At 46.6% G+C, this 19,849-nt stretch overlaps 1 protein-coding gene across 4 annotated transcripts in view; it reads right to left on the bottom strand.

The window, feature by feature from the left end:
• The window catches only part of LOC144124642 (polypeptide N-acetylgalactosaminyltransferase 11-like), a 110,597-nt gene that overhangs the window by 5,765 nt on the left and 84,983 nt on the right, over positions 1 to 19,849 (bottom strand). For all 4 annotated transcript variants that reach the window (XM_077657441.1, XM_077657442.1, XM_077657444.1 and 1 more), the window contains one exon: positions 10,100 to 10,231. In XM_077657441.1, coding sequence (XP_077513567.1) covers positions 10,100 to 10,231 — 132 coding nt within the window. The remainder of the gene's footprint in view (positions 1 to 10,099; positions 10,232 to 19,849) is intronic.

Below are 19,849 nucleotides of genomic sequence, written 5' to 3' on the forward strand. Positions count from 1 at the left end.
AGCTCCTGCACATTTGTTCAAAGTATTCTCGTTAAATCAGGATTTCGCATAAAATCGTTGTTTGGGCTAGTAACTTGCAGTACTTTTTTCCGGTAACGGTAACGATAACGTGTTACCTTTTTTTGTAGGTAACGTAGGGTGGTAACGCGTTCCTTCTTTCTTAGTGTAACAAGCAACATATTTAGTTACATTTTTTCGGTAACGCCTACAACACTGCTCATGCATGCCATATAAAGGGCAATGGAACCGGTTCTAACTCAAGTTTTGGTGGGAAAATTACACGACCAACATTAGACATTCATTGTAGATACCATAGCAAGCAAGCTAAATGGTACTGCACTTTCTTCTTCAAGAATGTGGTTAACAAGGCCCCAAGTTTCTTCACGCTCTATCTCTTATGGTATATCCCAATTGGCAATCCAGAGCACTGCTCTAAACCCACTATTGAGCTGAATAAAACAAAACACGCGCTCCTGGCTGCGTGGGGCAAGGCAGGACAACTAGCTGTGGAATGAGTCGGTCCTGATCCACAATTTGAAACCAAGACTCAAATCCAATTCACCCGTTAAAACAGGAGTTCCAGTTTTTGGAGCAAAACAACGTGCTCCAGATTACCGACGGGAGTGCGTCATTAGTGCTGCCTTCACTAATTGCTCTGCCTTGAAAAGTACACTAAACCCACAGTTGCAACTTCAGCTTGTCTGTCAACCTGCCAGTTTTAGCCTCTTAAGGGGGCCATCCCAAAATGGCCAAAAAACTAATTTTTTCAATATTGCTGTATCTGGTTGTGTACCTCGTTTTTTATGCTGTCCCGAAGTTTCATAGGTCAAATCAATTGGGAAATGCTAAAAAAAGTTGTTTCATGAAAGGCGGCAGCTCTGCATCATGGGTAAAAGGCTATAAGGCCATTCTTACCCTGTTATAGACGAGATTTCTTCATGACTGCTTTATCTACTTTGGCCATGTTTGTTTTGATGCACTCCTAGGATCATAGTACAGGTCAAAAATGTGAATTTTAGATTTCTTGAATTTAATTCTCTTCTCCCTGTAGGTAAGCCAACAGATACTGCATCTCAAGATTCAAAACCAAAATTTATGCATTGCGAAATAAAAAAATACTAAGAATGTCATGACACATAGCAAGCCTGTAGGAACACAGTGAATGCTGAACCAGCTTTCTGCCACATTTTCTTAAAGGGACACTGAGAAGAACCCTATCAAATTTTTTTTGTTAGCAAAATCTGATAGCCCGGCATTTCATGGCTTTGTTACCGCTTGTCCGGCAGCGAAAGATGCATTTATTACAAAGAAATTTGGATTCGAAGTTGAAGAAGTTTTTCCTGCCGCTCCGATTCAAACTAAAGAACTCTTATGACGTCACGGAGAACTCTTATGACGTCACAGGGCAGAGTGACGTGAAACGTGACGTAAACGGAGACTCCGTGATTTCTGGTGGCTAGCGGTACGGTCTAGCAGCTGTCGAAATGAAAGCTACTGCCGCCGCACGTTGAAGGCATCTATCGGGGGTCGCTACCGTCGCTCTGTTTACGCTTGCACCGGCGTCTTGCCAGCGTTGTGATGAATCCCGTTCCCGAACCCGACGACGTAGTTCTCGCAAAAACTCCGGCCCGCATTTCAGCGACCTCAACCCCACAGAGCGTGGGATGCTTTTGAGGGAGCACGGTTAGGTTAGGCGCCGGCGGGTTGTTTCCCCCTTCCTCAGTGAGCAGCCGTTGCAAACTAAATATCATAACCCCAGTGCGGGGAGTCGCAAGGCACCAGGACAAGGTCGACGCCTTGCGCCCATCGGAGGCTGGCCGGGGCTTTGGGGCCAACGGATTGTGATTCCTTGAACGGCGCGGCTACGCAATGCAGCAGGCGGCGTCGAGGTCTCCCACGGTTGCAAGGGCCAAGTTATTTATTTTTTTGCCACAAAAAATGGATGGGTGCTCAAAGGTGGTCGCATTTAAAGTTGGCGGCTTAAAACTAAAGCCGGCGCACGACACTTCAACGGCTTCCGCTAGATCCAACGGGTCCACTGGATCGGGCTCTCTCGCCTACTTGCATGTATTACCTTCAGATATGTACTGTGAATGGATTAAATTAGCCGAGAGCTCGAAAAGAACAGCTCCGCCCAACTGCAGAAGCTATTGAATTACGTCACAACGCGCACCTTGCCGCGGAGCCAAATCAGTCTGGCCGGGCCGGCGGCGGCTGGCGCACCCGGCGCGAAATAGAGGCATGCTCCAAGTCTCCCCGCCAGTGCGGTCAGAGTGCGCCGAAGCCACCGAACGCGCCGGCGGTCAAGCGCAGTTGGAGTATAGAGGGTCTCGCTTTGGCCGACATGACGTCGCCGTGCAGCGCGCGCGCGCGTGTTACGACGGAGCATAAACGCGCCTTAACAGGGCCTGCGCTTAACCGCTAACCAACATATTCGGTGGCGGCATCTATGGGAGCCACTGAAACCCCCCGCCCACTCACTGAATAAAAAAAAAAATCATGTGCCGAGGTACGGAATCGAGCCAGGGCCTTCGGCGTTTGAGGCGGAGACGCTACCATTCCGCCACGACGGCTCAAGTTACAATTATCAATAAAGGCGCATCTAGTGAATGCACTCTTCCGATGCAGAAATCTCCGCGCTTTCGCTACGTATATCTTGGCTTCACAGAGCTAGGCCATCAGCAATTTTTCTGAACTGCCTTGTACCTTGTCTCCCGTCCCTAATAAACGATTTCCGTTAAGTAGTTTGAAGCTGACTGGCACAACCGGGAATGCTTCGCCGGGCGAGCGTGCGAAGGCACAAGTGCTGCCTTGTACGATCACCGACCATCGTGCCATCATAGTTTTTCACCGACCGTGGCGATCATCTGACAAGCCTTAACAGGCTCCTTCAAAGGTAAACTAGCACTTGAAGCGGCACTTGGAGTTCCTCTGCTGTTCGGCGCTTGTATATCGAGGCGCGTCAAAACTAAACCACGGGGCACGCAAAGCTCATAGACGCGAAGCACTATAAAAAATCGAAACTCTCTTGGCCACCTGTGGCACTGCCAAGCATCGGTTTTCTTTGCTTCCAACATTCAGGTTGTCTTTTGTCTGCCTTCCTTGTGTGATAAGTGCACTATCGGTTTTAAAACAAAACTTACTTCAATATTGAACCGCGCAACCTTCCTTTGTTAGCCTCAGAGATTCGCGGTGCCATGTAGGAAGGAAAATTCCTCCAAGGTGGCGTCTCTGTCCTACGACGTCACCACGCTCGTACTTGCGAGTTTGGCCTGTGGCGGCAATACCTGTATTTTAGTTCTTGCTATTTTCTACCTTACAAGAGCTTTGTTTTCAGTAAGAGTGGCGTTTTTGTGATAAGGAGCTAGTATTCTATCGATACAAGCCAACTTCAATTTCTCCTCGGTGTCCCATTTACTCTGCAGCCTTGTCACAAGATTCAGAGGAAAAATATATTTTACAAAACAATTTTTTGGAGATGTAACAGTGAAACTGCGTGACAGTTGTCATAAAATTATTTCTAATATGCTAAAAAAATTTTGAAGTAAATAACATTACATTTTTTTTTATATATATAATTTGTGGTGGTCACCAATGTGATGTTCATCAATGTGGTGATGTTCATCAATGTGACGAGGGTGGCGCTTGTGAACACTCTCAAGGTTGAGTTACACTACTCATAAATACCCCCTGATGCAGAAGATTGGAGAGCCGTCGATATAGCTCAGGTGGTAGAGCACCAGACATGAAATTCGCAAGTCGTGGGTTCGGATCCCACCCACGGCATGTGGTTGTTTTTTCTTCTGCTTTCGAATTGATTACCTTTAAAATAATTACCCTATTGATTTCCCATTGATGAAGCCTAAAAAATATTCTTCAAAAAAACCTCCTATGCTCCTTGGTTTTGGTGACTGTTTGCTTCCATCATGTTGTGAGGTGCACAACACATCTGCGGAGGATTTTCGAACGCAGCGCGTCGACAGTGATGCGTCGGACAGCGCAGCACAGCGGAGAGCTGACGTGTCAGAAAACCGAGGTATGACTGGAGACAGCGCAGCGGAGGTCGGGTCATTCAAGCGTGGAGGTGGCAGCCGTCGGACGTTGGGTCTGTGCTGCCGTGGACATCCCTTGGACCACCGACGCAAGCCTCCTGCGTTCCTTTCAAGCATGGAGGTGGCAGCCGTCGGAGGTTGGGTCCGTGCTGCCATGACCTCCCTTGGATCACCGATGTAAGCTTCTTGCATTCTTTGTGAGTGTGGAGGTGACAGCCGATGGACTGAGGGTCTGTGCTGCCTAAAGGCACCCTTGGATAGCCTGCTTTAAGCCTCTTGTGTTTCGTGATGCCGTCGACGGGACCTGGTTACGTTTTTCCTGCTGCAGCCAAGTTCTTCGGGCTCTTGGCGGGAGACCATCGGCGTCTCTCTGTGTTCCTCTCCGCTCCTAATACCACCTGGCTCCCTTCCGTCGCTTCCTTCAACACAGCGCCAGTGACACATCACACTACAACCACCCATGTCCGCCTTTCTGCAAGGCATCCCCGCCTCACCTGGGACACTGGGTACCTGGTGAACTCTTTCCTTTTATTCTGTAGTGTTGTATGCGTGTTGAGTGTGTGTTTTTCTTGTTTTCAAACTGTTTGTTATTGGCCCCTTTTCCTTTAAATTATAAATATGGCCTCGTTTTGTTTTCTTTGTTCTCTTGCTCAAATATGCATGCGATAAAATTCCCCTTCAGAAAGTCAATTCGCAACAACACATTTATGTCATAACGAGCCCCCTCTTTTCCCTTTCCTAGTCTGCTAATGAAGAAAATAACATTTTTGATGAAAGCCATGCCCTCTCTTACTGGCAGCCATACTCTTTGATTGAAACTACGGAACCCAGAGCAGTCTCTTAGACTATCCCAGGCATCTTGACCATGAAGCACCTCCTGTGGACAGGCTTCAGTTTCAACTGCTGCGAGCCTGATAGCCAACATGACATTGAAAAACAGGTTGAGCAGCGCATGTGCCATAACAGAAGCAGTTGTTGTGCATGAACCATGTGCCAATATTAAACTGCATTAATGCAGGAAGATGCATTAATGGAGGAAGCTGCAAGCTCACAGAAACTGCAGCTGCGGCCGATAGTGACTCCCAGATTACGGCCCATGAGATTGTATGGTGGAAAGGTGAACAAACTTGGATCTTTCTTAACTACATTATTAAAAAAGAAAACGTGATAGCATTTGGAAGATGGCCCACCCCAGAAAATGGATTAAGGTAGATTAGTGGGCACTGAGATGGAAGAGTTGGTTCAATTAGCATAATCCCACATGATGGTCCAACTGAATGTACTTGAACATTCTAGTCCTCAGATTTTCAAATTTGACAGTGCTCATGATGTCACGACCCTCCCTACCAATCAGGGAATTTCGTTTATGGAGAAACCCAGTGGTTTTTGCAAGAAAACGGCTTAAATGCTACGCATTAAAAACATTACATCTCTGTCTGTAAGATACTATGCTGTTGTCAACTGCAAGCACATCTCAAGCCATCGGAAACTTAAACCTCACTGTGGACAAAAGCTATTTATAATTCTGTCTTGCACTCAGTGCGCCAAATGAGCAGCATTGTTGTTGAAGTTTTGTGTCCTTGCATCTGCAGAAGAATGTATTCGTACAGTAGCCGACGGGTAACTGACCATTTGGGGAAAAGTTTCTGCGCATGCGCAATGAAGGCGCAGCCAGCACCCTCTGTAGGCGATTTGGTTTTGGTTGGAAAACATGAGCCGGCCATGCATTCCTGCGCTGTAGTGCGGCGACTGATGTCAGCTGTAACTGCCACGTAACCGGCATGTAACTGCAATGTTTTTCTAGCTAAACTAACCACACGTTTTGCAACTGCAAGACTTCAACGTAATAAAAGCCGCGACGAGATACAAGACGCAAAAGACTAAGCCGTTGATGGAGCCAGTAAAGCGCGCATCCAGTACGTTTCGAAATGAGTGTTCCTGCTACATTTCGCGCCTGCTGCCAAGTCTACACAGCTCGGTCGTTCTAGACGAGTTTTAGCATCGACGTACGTACGTATTCGGTGAAAACCAAATGATATATATACTAGTATGATCATTCACCATAAATGCTACAATGTCAAGCTGTGCTATCTGAGCAGCGGGAGCACGGCAGAGCGCAGCCTTGCGTATATCCGCGCATTCAGCCCGTTAGCACGCAAAGCAACGCTCTGCCATATCAGCACAAGCCCTGATTGAGATAGTACAAGTCGTTTACTAATCTGTTCAGTGTGGCCTGCGGCAAAAGGTGCTGCATGAAGTTAGCAGAAACTACTACCCTATCAAGGAAGCGCAAACATAAATGTCTGAGCGCATTAGGAAAGGGCATTGTTACACTCGCCCGCACATAGGCGCACATTCATCCACATTTTCATTTGGTCATTCGGCAATCAGATGAGGTAGCAGAGTGCAGGTATTGCCACACATGGTCGTTTTTCGGGCTATAACGCAAAAAGTCTTCGCTCCACCCAGTTTCTAAAAACGGAAATGGGATGTTCTCCTCCTCAATCATCCACTTTCATTGGAAAATGCACGTTTCCGGCAAAGAAACCACTAAAACAACAAAATAAGTGCGCGTGAGCTGCTGGACGCTGCCTTGCACATGTTTGCTGGAGAGCCCCTTTCCAACCAAAAGTGCTGGCGGAGCTTCCCTGTTCGCACGACAGGCGGCACTCGCTTTTCTGCAAATGGTCCATTCGGACTCCAATAATTCGGACTTGTAGGATATTTCGGACCTCGATGAGGCACCGTCAGTCACCCCATAGAAGCATATATATATTCGGGACGGATATTTCGGACTTCAAAACTCCGAAAGTTTAATTTTTCGGACTAATTTCAGTCGTCTATGGGCCAAAATCGGCCAACTTATTGGTTTTTTGCCGGCGCAAAAGGCGCCCTCTTGGGTTGAGGTGGATTTACGCTGCAGTTGGATTGGCTTGACATACTTTCGGTACCTCATTGTTGCCAGTAGAGGTCCCTGCGATCTCTGACACTTCAAGGTGGCAGCCGGATTGTCATCGGCGTGAACTTGCTTTTGTCGCTGACGTTGTCGTGGGCAGTTATTGCTTGTCCGGTATGTTGAAAATTGGTAGTTGGGGGAAGGAAATTCTGCAGGAGCTATCTCACATCTCGGCAATAAGGGATAAAGGAGGCACTGAGAGAAGAAAGGAAGGAAGGTGCCGTAATGGAGGGCTCCGGAATAATTTCGACCACCTGGGGATCTTTAACTGCACTGACATCGCACAGCACACGGACGCCTTTGCGTATCGCCTCCATAGAAACGCGGCCACCGCGATCGGGTTCCAACCCGTGTACTCCGAATCAGTAGCCGAGCGCCCTAACCACTGAGACACCGCGGCGGGTCTCATACATTCGCCATACGCCGTTTCGTCACTTGGGTTTCTCTGACCACGTCGACAGAGTGGTGCTCAGTCTTCACGAAGTTACATCCGCTCGCCGTTTTGTGATTGCGTCCGGCGGTTCCGCCACTTTGAACGAAAAGTGCCTTATCTTTGGCTGTGTTTGACGAGCGGTGCGGTGCACACTCGGGTTGTGGACAACATGGCCCCGCCAGGTCCGTCAAAGAAGCATGGGAAGTATTCCAACTAAATGGGGTGACCTTGCTGTCTAGCGTGTACAGTGAAAGCATGCCTTTGGCGCAAATACAGACACAAATCGTCGCCAGAAAGAGAAATTTTCCGCAAGGTAAAATCAGTGATATTTTTAAGCCGATTTCATCTCAATAAAGTGATTTTTTTGTACTTCACAAATTTTTCGAACTGTTCAATTATATGGACCATTTTTCTGGTCCCTTCGAGTCCGAAAAATCGGTCGGCGACTGTAATTCGTAAATTATTGCTTCGACATCTGCATGAAAGTTTTCAGTCATGTCATCATTGGTACTTGATGTCAGTAAGCATGCCAGCACCACCTCCAACTTTTACTTCTCACTATATCCTTTCCACCTGTTCGCGCAAGCTAAGTCCGCACCTGAATAGTAGTTCCCCATACAACCAGAGTGAACATAGACATATTTCGTTTTGACAAGTATCAAGTACCACAACTGGCAACCTCCTGCACTTCGCTTCACCTCTTGCAACAGTTTCATCTTGCGATCTTGCGATTCATCAAGACTTCGATATGTAAGATTAACATGAAGCATTATGATATGAAGCTGATAGGGTGAATCGCTCTGTCCCCACCCGTGACAAAAAAAGTAGTGCACACTCAAGAAAAATTACAGCTTGAGCGTGAACACTCAACACCTCATGGCTTTTTGGTCCAAATACTCACCCAGAATTCGAAGGGAATGAATGATATGTGACAGAGTTATATGGTTTGGCGGGCACATTACTTCCACAGCCTCCGTTGCGTTGCCTGCTATGTATCAAATGGAGTATGAGCTTGATTACAATAACTGCCACCTTCTCATCAGCACCAAACAATCTGTCAATGGTGCCAGCTATATGCTTAGTGATCAAGAACCCTGCACCAGGTTCTTACCTTTGCAGCACGTCCTGATAACAGAACCTCACAACTGTATGACAGACCCTACACTATGTATGAGGCATACATCTCATGCATCGATAAGCTCTATGACACTCTATCTAATGCCCAAAACTGTACCTCACGTAATTTACGCACTTTTTTCCCTAATATTACGGCTTCAGAAAGGGGATGAGAAAATTAAGCGGAGATTTCGTGAGCACGTCCTAAATACTCTACAAAGTCATAACATGCAATATGTAAGGTATATATTCCCACGTATAAGTCGACCCTGCCACTCGCGCCCCTCGCTAGTCAATAAAAAGTTGACTCCAAATTTTAGTCAACACATTCACCCCCCCCCACACACACACACACACACACCGCCCCAGACCCATGTTATGTAGTTCCCTAAATGATGGCATGACGGTGTGTGCGCAGCTCAGAGCAATAACACGCGAAACAATAAAATCGCAAAGCCAGCACTTAGAGGCAAATGGAGATACAAGGTGATACAACGGCACCTTAAGATGTGGCCTGCTGAGTAGCAGCGAACAGAGCATTTCAGATTATGGTGCGATGCACACTCCGGAGGGTACTGGCAGTTTGCTCTCACAGCCATTCGTTTGGGAAAGCGAACGCCTGCGTGAGCAAGCCGGGTAAGCGGCGCACAATTCACTTTCCTTCACCAGGACCAATTTAGAAGTGAATTGCCGACCTTTTCTGACACTACTCACTCACCTTTAGTAGCTGCATGCGACAATGGAACTGCACCGGTCTTCCCAAGCCTTCCCTGTGCGCTCCCGCATGCATGCTGGTGTGCTTGCGCAGCAGAGTGCAATATGCGTTTTTAAAAATATAAATCCGAGTAATAAATTTGGGGTGTGCAAATTGCGCGAGGGTGCAAATTACGCCAGTAAATATGGTTGCTCCTTGAACAGCGCTGCTCGGCTACCCTCACTTGATAAGATTCTTGCTTTAAACGTTGCCAGGTTCAGTTTTCAATGCTGGCCTGTCCAGATCTTGAGACTCTTAGCACCCACTGCTGTGTCTCATGTTTGACTGCTAGCTTGATCAGTTGCTCCGCTGCTACCAGGAACTGAAGAAATGGGGGGGGGGAAAGCTGCTCGTTTCATATGGGGAGATGTTAGCCAAGTATGCTACATCAGGTGACAAACTCTCAGGCTCTGGTGAAGTGCTGCGATTTTGTGGCTCACTCATTGATCCTTTCTAATGTGGCTCTGCTCTCATCAGCATGCCCTGGTCCTCGGAGATGTTTGCTGCAGGACCACGCGCCATCCCAAGTGCGGTCTCAATGCCATCAACACTTGGCTTGGTTTTCTTTTTGTTACATTCAATCACTGAAAAATTACTGCACTGCTGAGAATTGATTCCAGTACATCTAGAGCACAAAGTAGTTTCTAGGCCTCTACACAACTGGACCGCTGCTACAAGTCGCCGTCACATCAAGAAGCTGGCGAGTTTGGCACAGGATAATTCAAAGCTCTGCAAAACCGATCATCGTGTCAGAGCTGACAACAAAAGGCAGAGATAGGTGCATTTACATTGCTCGAGTGGCGCCAGTCCTGGGTGCCACCCATCTCGTGGCACTTGGCGAGCCGAGGGTATTCATCGCCTCCATCCAGGCAGAGCCGCTGGGCCAACCGCAGGTCGTGCCGCACTGTCTCGTACCACAGCTGTGCACCACCCCCCGAGAAATTGGAATACATTGTTAAGTTGCTGGAGGCCACAACATGCGAGACACGACTTACAGGTCACAAGAGAAGGAGGCGGTCTATTAACAAGCATTTTAGGTGCAGCTGCCAAAGAGCAGGGTTAATTGGAGAGACATGTGAGAGGCCTTTGCCATGCAGTGGGTGCAGTCAGGCTGATAATGATGATAAAAAGAACGAAAAATAAAGTATCCCTGCCCATGCCACCCCTGGAATTGACAATGAGTTCAAGTTCAGTTACAACTACTAATGACATGGACAGAGTACACACGCAAACAAAATAGAGCAGCGTTAATTTCCAAGTTCGCCGTAATGCAGGAAACATTGAAGGAGATCCCCTCATGGGAAGAAAAACAGACATGGCAAGTGCGAAACCATGCTTCATAACCACATCACCTCTAATAAGTTGAACCTCATTACAATGAAATCAGATTTTAAAGAAAAATTTGTTCATCATATTCAATATAACTCTTAAAAGCATGCACACAAATTTCCACAAACAAGCCTGCAAATGAACCCAAGTAAACACCGCTTAAAGGTGGACAACATAAAGTCAGAAAGACAAACAGATTTTTATTTAAGGGAGAGACAGCTTTGAGCTAAAGTTTTTTTTATTTCTTGATGCATTCACATAAAATGTCTTAAGCAAATTCAAAATAATTTTATGACTTTACTGGACTTTCAGAAGCACAATGAAGGGCTTCTCAACGAAGCTGTTTATTGGGCTGACTGACACCCATGAAGAACTGAATGACTTGGAGGCGGTGAAAGCAACAAGCATGCTCAGCTCTGCTCCGCAAGGCGAGATGCCTAGGCAGAAAATCGTAATGGATAAAAATGCCCATTGTTCACACATTTCCCTGCAATGCACAGCTGCCACAGTTCAAAAAACAATCGTTTTAGTGCACTTCCCAGCCACTTTAAACCATGTACTTCTGGACGGCATAAGAAAAGAGGCATACAAGAGGACACAACAGTTTTCAAAAAATTTATTTCCTGGCCATTTTTGGGGATTCATTTCAAAGCACGCACCTCCTTAAAGCTTGATAAATGTGTGAACCCTCACCTTTCATTCAGTGCAGGGGAGTGAAAATAAGTACACACAAACAGCAATGCTGGCCGCATGCACAAATTGATTTATTTAAAAATTGATGTGATCTTTGCTGGCGCCGCTTGAGGGTATTCGACAGGACAAACTCCTCTCTCGCAAAAAGTGTTTTGCCTGTACCGCCTGCCTCGTGGCTCGAGCTCGATTCTGCCTCCACAAGAAATTCCGCTTGTCGTTGAGAACTGCATGTGCGATTAGCCAATCAGATCCCACCACAGATGCTTTCCCCATCTTTGCCTCAGCAAGTGCACCGGCCTGGTCTTCAGCACTGCCACTAAACCATTAGCACAAATAAAATGTTCCATTTGCCACGACTCTGAGGCAGAGTCGCAAAAAAAAAAAAGAACAATCCCCTTGTCGGTAACTGAGGACAAACAACACTTGGAACGGGCTAAAGGGTGGCGCACAGAAGGCAAGGTGGCCAACTAAAGTTAGATCTAGCTACTTTTCAAAACAACTAGATATTAAATCTTCACTTAAGCTACGAGTAGCTTATTTGGCTCTTTTTCCAAAATCTAGTTATTTATTGATTGTTTTATTCATACTCAAATCTTGCTCCCAAGACCTTAGCAGGGTGCATACAAAAAAAAAAATTAGAGCATTCTGACTTTAATAAGAGGGCAATTGTAGCTACAATCAAGAATTAGTAACATGGCAAATATTGAAAAGGTCTGCTGAGGACAAAACTTTCTTCTGGTGATAAAGCTAATGTTTAGAGTTATTGTATATTATTGTATAGACTCCCTACAGGGAGCTTATACAGTAATTCTACCATGATGATGATATTTTGGCATGACCCTTTGTAGCAGTGTCACAGTACTAGCGTCCTAGCTGGGATAGTGAGAAAAAGAAAAGAAAATGAAGCACACACACACTGCAGTCATAAACAACACAGGTCCACGACCACATTTGTGTCGCGGATTTACGAGCTCCTCTGGTTGACAAGCACAAGTCCACGGTTGACTTGTAAACTGCGCCCAGAGTGGTTCATTTGCAGCCTGGGTCAGAAAAGGTTAAAAAAGTGCTTTGGCGTAGCAAACAGAAACAAGATGATTGGTATGGATCGCCAACTGGCCTACAACTCAACCTTGCTAAGCACAGAGGTTGCATGAGTCAGCATGAACATGGCCATCACTTAGGACTTGCAGTAGGAGGGTTTGTGTTTCCTAGTTCATATTTCTCTTTGCAAAATCTTTGCCATGCCAATCCATGTGCTGCAACAGGGTGAGGGTCAGCACTTTGCACGCAAACAAGTTTTTCATAGGAGGGTGCGAGTTTGGGCAAGTTTCTCATGGCACGAACTTAGGGTGTGAACCCGCAATAGCAGATGACACCAACGAAACGTTTCTATTTTTTACAGTGCCAAGACAGAAGCTTCTAAAGTGTTCTATTTTAAGCATTAACAATTTTTTAAGAACACTTGCTCTAAAAAGTGTGTCTGTTAAGTGCAAAAAATTGATTTCAACGGTTAGCTATATTTGACGATGACTTGAAGAGAAAGCCCTCTTTCACCAACGGCAAATTCAGTGCTCATTTACATCTATATCTGCTTTTCTGCTCATTTATTGCAACGTACAGTTAGCACATTTTATTATAGGTCATTCTGATTGTAAAACAACGTGTTCTTGCATTTTTTTTCAAAAAATTTATATTTCTGCAGTCGTAGTTGTTGTTTAGTGCTAATACCGGATGAGTCAAGAAACCTTGTCTTCCCGGCATTCTCTAGGTGGATGAAGTGCCCTTTTGAGAAACTTGCACAAATGGTGGTGCCAGCTTTCCCTCTAGGTAGTATTTACAAAATCTATAGTGAAAACAAGTCAAAGTTGGCCTGTACGGTATATTACCGCAGTATAATGGCAAATACTCTACTTTCGCTGCAAATGAAGCTCATATGAGCTGGAACAGGCTGGAACAGCTGTCTCCCCCACCAGCCATTTTTACACACCAATTGCGATGACGTCGAGACAGTTTTTCGTGCTCCATTCCTGCCAATGTTGACCATGGAGTGCATTTCTGTAGGGGTGCGCGAACAGTATTTACAATTCAATTCACTTCTGTGCCGCACTTTCACTATTCGAACCATACAGACCTCCTAAACAATTCGATTGTTCATCAAAATGCATGGCAGGACACCGTGACATTTTCACACAGGAGTATCTGGCACCTGTATGAGTTAGCTTGCGCTCTCTTCATATAATCAGCTGCGAGCATGTGGCCACCCTGCGCTCTGGAGCCAGGAAACCCAAATGCAGCACCACGCAGCACGCCACTGCGTCGTGCCACAATTCAGTGGACAACTGGCTGTGAACATGACCGGCAGAGATCCTCTCGTTTTAGATCATTACGATTTGAGAAACAGTGTGCATGGAAGTGCTCCAGATTGTGGGGGATAGCAGAAAGGGCAAAGTTGTGGCCCCCGTGCGTTGCGGTGGTTGTTTTGCACGACCACTTTGATCGTTCTCAATTTCCGCCAGCTAGAATCTAGCAACTGCACACCTTAGGCCACAGAGGACAAGAAGAAATTGGAGGTGACACCTAAGCTCCGCCTTAAGCATATGATGCAATAGCGCAGTGGGTTAATTCCCATATATGCAGAAGGCCATTCTCTACTTCACATTCATAGATCCCTGACATTCCTCATACCCCTCCTGCCACACTGGTACAGTGGTTAAGCGTTGTGCCACTGCCCTGCGATGGCAGATGGCGATGGCAGCAGGCTATGTGTTGTCATAAACATTGCGTTTGGAGCGGCATTCCATAACCGGCCTTTTGTCTTCAGGAGCATGAGAGGGCATGGAAGGGATGATCCAGCTCACTTTGCAGCTCAGGCTGCTGCTCCTGTCTCCATTTCGCAAGCTGGTCCGTTGCATTTTGTTGCGATGATCAGCCGCTGACGTCACCTTATACTGCTTCATTGACAACATTCAGTAAACTCCATTGTCATGTGAGAATCATTGACTCAAACTATGATATTAGACTTTTTTTTTCATGGTGCAATTGTTATCCAAATAATTGAGAAGAAAAAACAAGGTAGTAATCTACAAAATAAAGTTTATTACTACTGTTACCACTACACGATTACCCAAGCTGCCTTAATTAATGCCTGGTAAGCCTTATAAGTATTGCAAATTGTGATGATGGAGGGGAACAAAATTTGTTTGCAATATCTATGTTTTTTTTCATAGCTGTGCTTTGGGGAAGAGTATTTGCCTTTAGTGAACCAGCAGTAGTGATATCAGAAATTGCTTGAAAATACTCAAAGCTAGTACAGTCCAGCCAGAATATGTCGAACCCGAATATTTTGAATTATTGGCTATATCCAACACACATATTATCCCCTTGAATATCCTGTGTAAACGTACAGGACAGAGGTCCAGCATATCAAGCTCCAAATTTGTCGGTTCATCAATAAATCAAAATGCGTGCCGTGCCCTTCTAAGGGCGCTCTCCACACGCAGAGGCGAGTTGGCTGTGCAGCCTTAGCACCCGCTGGCACTGCTAAAGGCTGTGAAGCCAAGTGACGAGGTGAATGTGGTGTGTGCTTTAGGGTAGTAATCAATCAAATGTACTGATTTTCCACCCTACATTGCTGTCTTGCGATGAAGCCAGCCTAAGTGACTGGAGTTAAACCTGGTCATAACGAAATTGAAAAAGGTGTGAGATTTTTTGTTACATCCAGGTTTTCGTTACATGCACTTTTCGCGAGAAGAGTCGAAAGGACACTGCAGAACGGAAACCAGAATAAATAAATGTAGGTGAAAACAGCGTTACTGGAAGTCATACAAGTGGAGAAGCATTTCGCGACTGCCCTGATCCGACTGGGGTGAGTGGGGTGGTGAGGGTGGGGGAGGCAGGGGCACCGTGGTCAAACTGATCGTAGTCGCACTGGAAAAATGTGAACGCGCGCACCGTCGCCGTAGACCGACTATGGAAGTACATGCTTCTTCATGCACTTCCCTCTTTCGGTCTTCCCCTCACTGTTGCCCCAGGAAACGGACTCCTCACCTTGCGTCGCCAGCGCTCTCAACCGTCCCTGTTGCTGACGCTCGAGAGCTACCAGCGCCGAATCACACGAGCAACCACGTGGCAACGATGGCCATGCACTGCTCATGTCATTCCTTTTAAAGCAAAACCTTTACCACTCCCCTCCATAGTTTCTTCACAGTGTGGGCGAGTTTGACCTTGAACCGAGGAGAAACCACATGACAACTATGACATCGCACAGCCACCACCACTGAAACCGAGCGCTCGCTCTTGTTCATTGTGTTCGCTGGTGTTGGGGTTGACAACATTCTAGACTCCGATGATTTTGAGGAAAGGTAGGTCGCATAACGGGCTCCCTTGGTCAGTGAATGCCTCAACCATGCTTTCAGGTATGTGGAGGTGGTGAGAGAGAGGTGTGGGCTGCATGCATTAGAGCTAACAATGTTGTGGCAGACAGGCGGCACTGCAGCAATAGGCCCACTGCAGCAATAGGCTGCAGCAACGTTCCCTGTCTGACCAACCTCTAGCGATCGACCATTAATTTAACTGCCCCTGCCAGGGTGGCAGGGTGGGCACCCTGTCTATCCAGTGTGCAGAAGGGAACAGAACCCACTCATACAGAGGCCAAGCAGGGCCTACTTGCCTGATACACCACAGCTTTTGCTCTCTAACCAGGTTCAGCAGTAGTTAAACCTCAGCTAACTTTTAGCAAAAGCTACACTATGGCTAGTAGAAGTGAGTTTTCCGGTGCCTGGGCTAGGCATTCAATTTCCTCTTTCTCCATTTCTCCTTTCCCTCCTTCCTTTATCCCTTCCCTTATGGCTTGGTTCGGGTGTCTACCAAGATGTGACAGTTACTGCCCCTTTTCCTTTCTTTAAAAACCAAAGAAAGGAAGAGTCAGTGGACACCTCAATCTCACTTTCATGTATGTGGCTGGCGTTGGTGCGCAACTGCAAAAACATACTTTGACTTTTTTCTTCCCGCACACTGGATAGGCAGTTTATGGTTGATCCCAAGAGGTTGGTCACCAAATGAACACTGCAGCCTGTTGCTGCAGTGCCACGCGTCTGCCACAATGTTGTCAACCTCAAGGTTGTCAGTGCTAACCCATGCAGCCCACATCTCTCTCTCACCACCACCACATACCTCAAAGCACAACTGAGGTGTCCCCTGAACCAGGGATCCAGTTCCCCTTCCTTTCCTCAAAATCATCCATGTTTAGAACATTGTCTACGCCAATGCACACATTGAATGCCCACAGCAGCTTTTTTTCCTTTTTCACTTTGTATATCCTGGATTAGCTGAGCTAATCCACATTCATTTTTTTTTGCTATGCCCTATTATTTTTTGCTCCTTTTGATCATGAACTGCTGTATGGATGAATGAATGAAAACTTCATTGGTCCACCGAGAAGGAGCCCCAAATCCACTGTCCGTCCCCGCACACAGGCCTGGGACGCGGGTAGGGGATGCTCCGCAGACTAAGGACTAGTGAAGATGCATTGTTTCTTCACGGCCTCAGCCGCCAGGTGGGTGGCTTGCTGCTGGATGACAGTGTCCTTGCTCTGCAGCAAAACTTCCCAGGCTTCTCTACTGTTGATGTTTAAGCCGGCGCCTGGGGAACTGGTGCCCAATCGGCACATTCCCAAATTATGTGATCAAGGGTGCCCCTTTCACCGCAAATTTTACATTTAGAATCGTTTTCATCTCCAGTCTGCGTCAGGTAGACCCAGACTGGGCAGATGTAATTTCCAGCTTGTAACCACCTCCAAATGTGCACCTCATTATTTGAGAGAGACCAATCTGGGGGTAGAAATATCCTTCTATGTAATTTATTGTGTTCGATAAGTTCGTGGTATATAATGATGCAATCTTTCATTGCCTTGCATCCGGGCTGTTCTACGGCCGCTCAGTAGAAGAGATCTCGAGCGAGCGCGTGAACAGCCTCGTTGCCAGGGGCAGATTCTTGCGCAGGTATCCATATGGTGGATATTCTTCTATCAATTGGGTTTGTTGAGAGGATGCGTCTGGCTTCCTCCGAAATTCTACCTTTCGCAATATTCCAAATGGCTGTTTTGCTGTCGCTAATTATTATGTATGCTCGGGTGCCAACCAAGCGAGCATTATTGGAACTTCTTCGGCCGTAATTATGTCTCGGGTGCGTGACGAGGCCGTAATTTTGGGTATGCTGTCTCCATCTTCCACTGCCGATACTGCTGCTCCATGTGTTGTAATGCCACGTGGTATGACATTCCAAAAGAGAAAGCGCTGTGGCTCAGTGGTTAGGGTGCTTGGCTACTGAGCGGGAGTACCCATGTTCCAACCCAGGCCGCTGCCTTTGGTTTCCTTTCGATGGAGGCGGAGCTGGAGGCAAAACAAATGCAAAATGGCACCCCTGTACTGTGGGATGTCCATGCACATTAAAGATCCCCAGGTGGTCGAATTATTCCCCTCCACTACAGCATGCTTTCTCTCTTTCTTCTTTCACTCCCACCTTCCTCCTCCTCTTATGGTGTGGTTCTGGTGTAGATGTGAGACAATTACTGCAGCTTTTTTTTGCCTCAAAAAACCAATTTAGCAATTTTCCAGAGATGGGCTGGCAGCGCTCCAGATTTAATATCTGCTACAGGTCCTATTTGGACCCAAGATATTAAACTTATTTTTGGAATATAGCGGAGTGCTTGAAGCCCTCCAGCACCGGTTGGCCCGGTACTGCACTGCTTCCGGGATCTGCCCTGTTGTATTAGCACCTACTTTCAGCACGTGGCAGCTGTTGTGGCTCAGCTAGAGCCAGTGGGCAGGTGCCGTTTCTCTCATTTCAGTTCGTGGTTCATGGTTTGATTTGATTTATGGGGGTTTAATGTCCCAAAGTGACTCAGGCTATGAGGGACGTTGTAGTGAACGGCTCCGGATATTTTGACCACCTGGGGCTCTCTCATGTGCACTGACATCGTACAGTACACAGGCCTCTAGAATTTCACCTCCATCAAAATTCGACCGCCGCGGCCGGGATCGTGCGGTTCTGCCGAATTTTGAGTGGCTCACCACTAGCTAACAGATAGATGGCATAGCCAGTTCGTTACGTCAAGGTCAACCACCGCAACACCTTCGCTACATGGAGGTCTGAAATACACGCGGTTCAATGGGGGCGGCGCTGGGCAATTCAGAAACTTCGTAATATTGAGGAATTCGCTTTATGGAGGTTTGTTACATCCAGGCTTAACTGTAAAGCCTAGCGGCGCATCCCACCTGGCGTGCTTCGCTGCCGATAGTGTTTCAGATATTAACAGCACCCCAATGTTATTAACTATATTTTTAAAGCACTGATGGTAAGTTTAGGCACACTATGATAGGCAGTGACTAGGTCTAAAGAAACGTCCAATGCGGCTTCAATGCAATGCAAGTTAGGCCTAGCAACGCCCAGCAAGCAATGCAGTGCCAGTGCACCGGCAGGCGGAACATCGATGCAAGGAGCGAGTCACTAGCGTGGGTGCATTGTATCCTTGCTTCTATGTTACAGATATGCTTACCTATTGGTCATTTGTTATATATAGAATTATCGACATATTGAACTATTCTGCAATTCCCTTGTAGTATGATATATCCGGGTTGACTGCATTCAAAAATATTTGATTCAATTCGCAACAAATTTTTTATTTTCCGTATTCGGCTCACAACCAAAAATTTTATATTTTTACAGCTCTACCTTTTTGTGTTGACGTCACAGGTTTTAATCAAGCAAGGGATAAAACAAAAGTTAAGGTGTGGTCTTTTGCACGATCACGCAGTGACCTTTAAACAAGAGCTCCTGAGGGGGCGGTGCACTCGGTGAACTTGGCAGAGCGCCAAGACGCTGTGCGCTCTTGACAGGAACACCGGCAGTGGTGGCTTGCTCGGCGCACTGCTGCACGCCGAGTGCTCGAGCATCGGAGAGGAACACAGAAGTTTAAACCAGACTGCTATAAAATATCCTCTCACTGAAATGCAATGGAGGAAGCAGGACCTTCAGAACCCCAGGTTATTTGGCAAGCTTGAGATCTGGAGCAAAAATGCCTAACCCCTCTCACACCACAGCTAACGCTTAAACAATCACATCACACACTCAGAACTGTCCTGCTAGTGTTTTTTAACCTCACATAAAAAATACGCACCTGGCCTTCAGAGCCGGTGTTCAGCATGTTCGCTTTATCTCACCGCGATTGCCTAGCGCCTTCAGCTGTCACAAAATCGTCGGACTGTGCCATGGACCTATGATACAACAAACAACTTTCGAAGTGAATGATGCTAAACACCTGCAACATAAATGAGGCTGACCACGTGATTTGCTGATGATGGGTAAACGGACAGGCGGACGGGCGGATGTACGATAAGAAACTTGAACTCTCGCAAAAAAAAAAATCTGTCGAAACTTTTTCTCCCCACATGATAAAACCTCCCCTTAAATTGATGTCAACTTTTATGGAAAAAAAATGTGGGTTCAATATGCAAGTA

Source organism: Amblyomma americanum, chromosome 3, assembly GCF_052857255.1.
Source record: "Amblyomma americanum isolate KBUSLIRL-KWMA chromosome 3, ASM5285725v1, whole genome shotgun sequence".
NCBI lineage: Eukaryota > Metazoa > Arthropoda > Arachnida > Ixodida > Ixodidae > Amblyomma > Amblyomma americanum.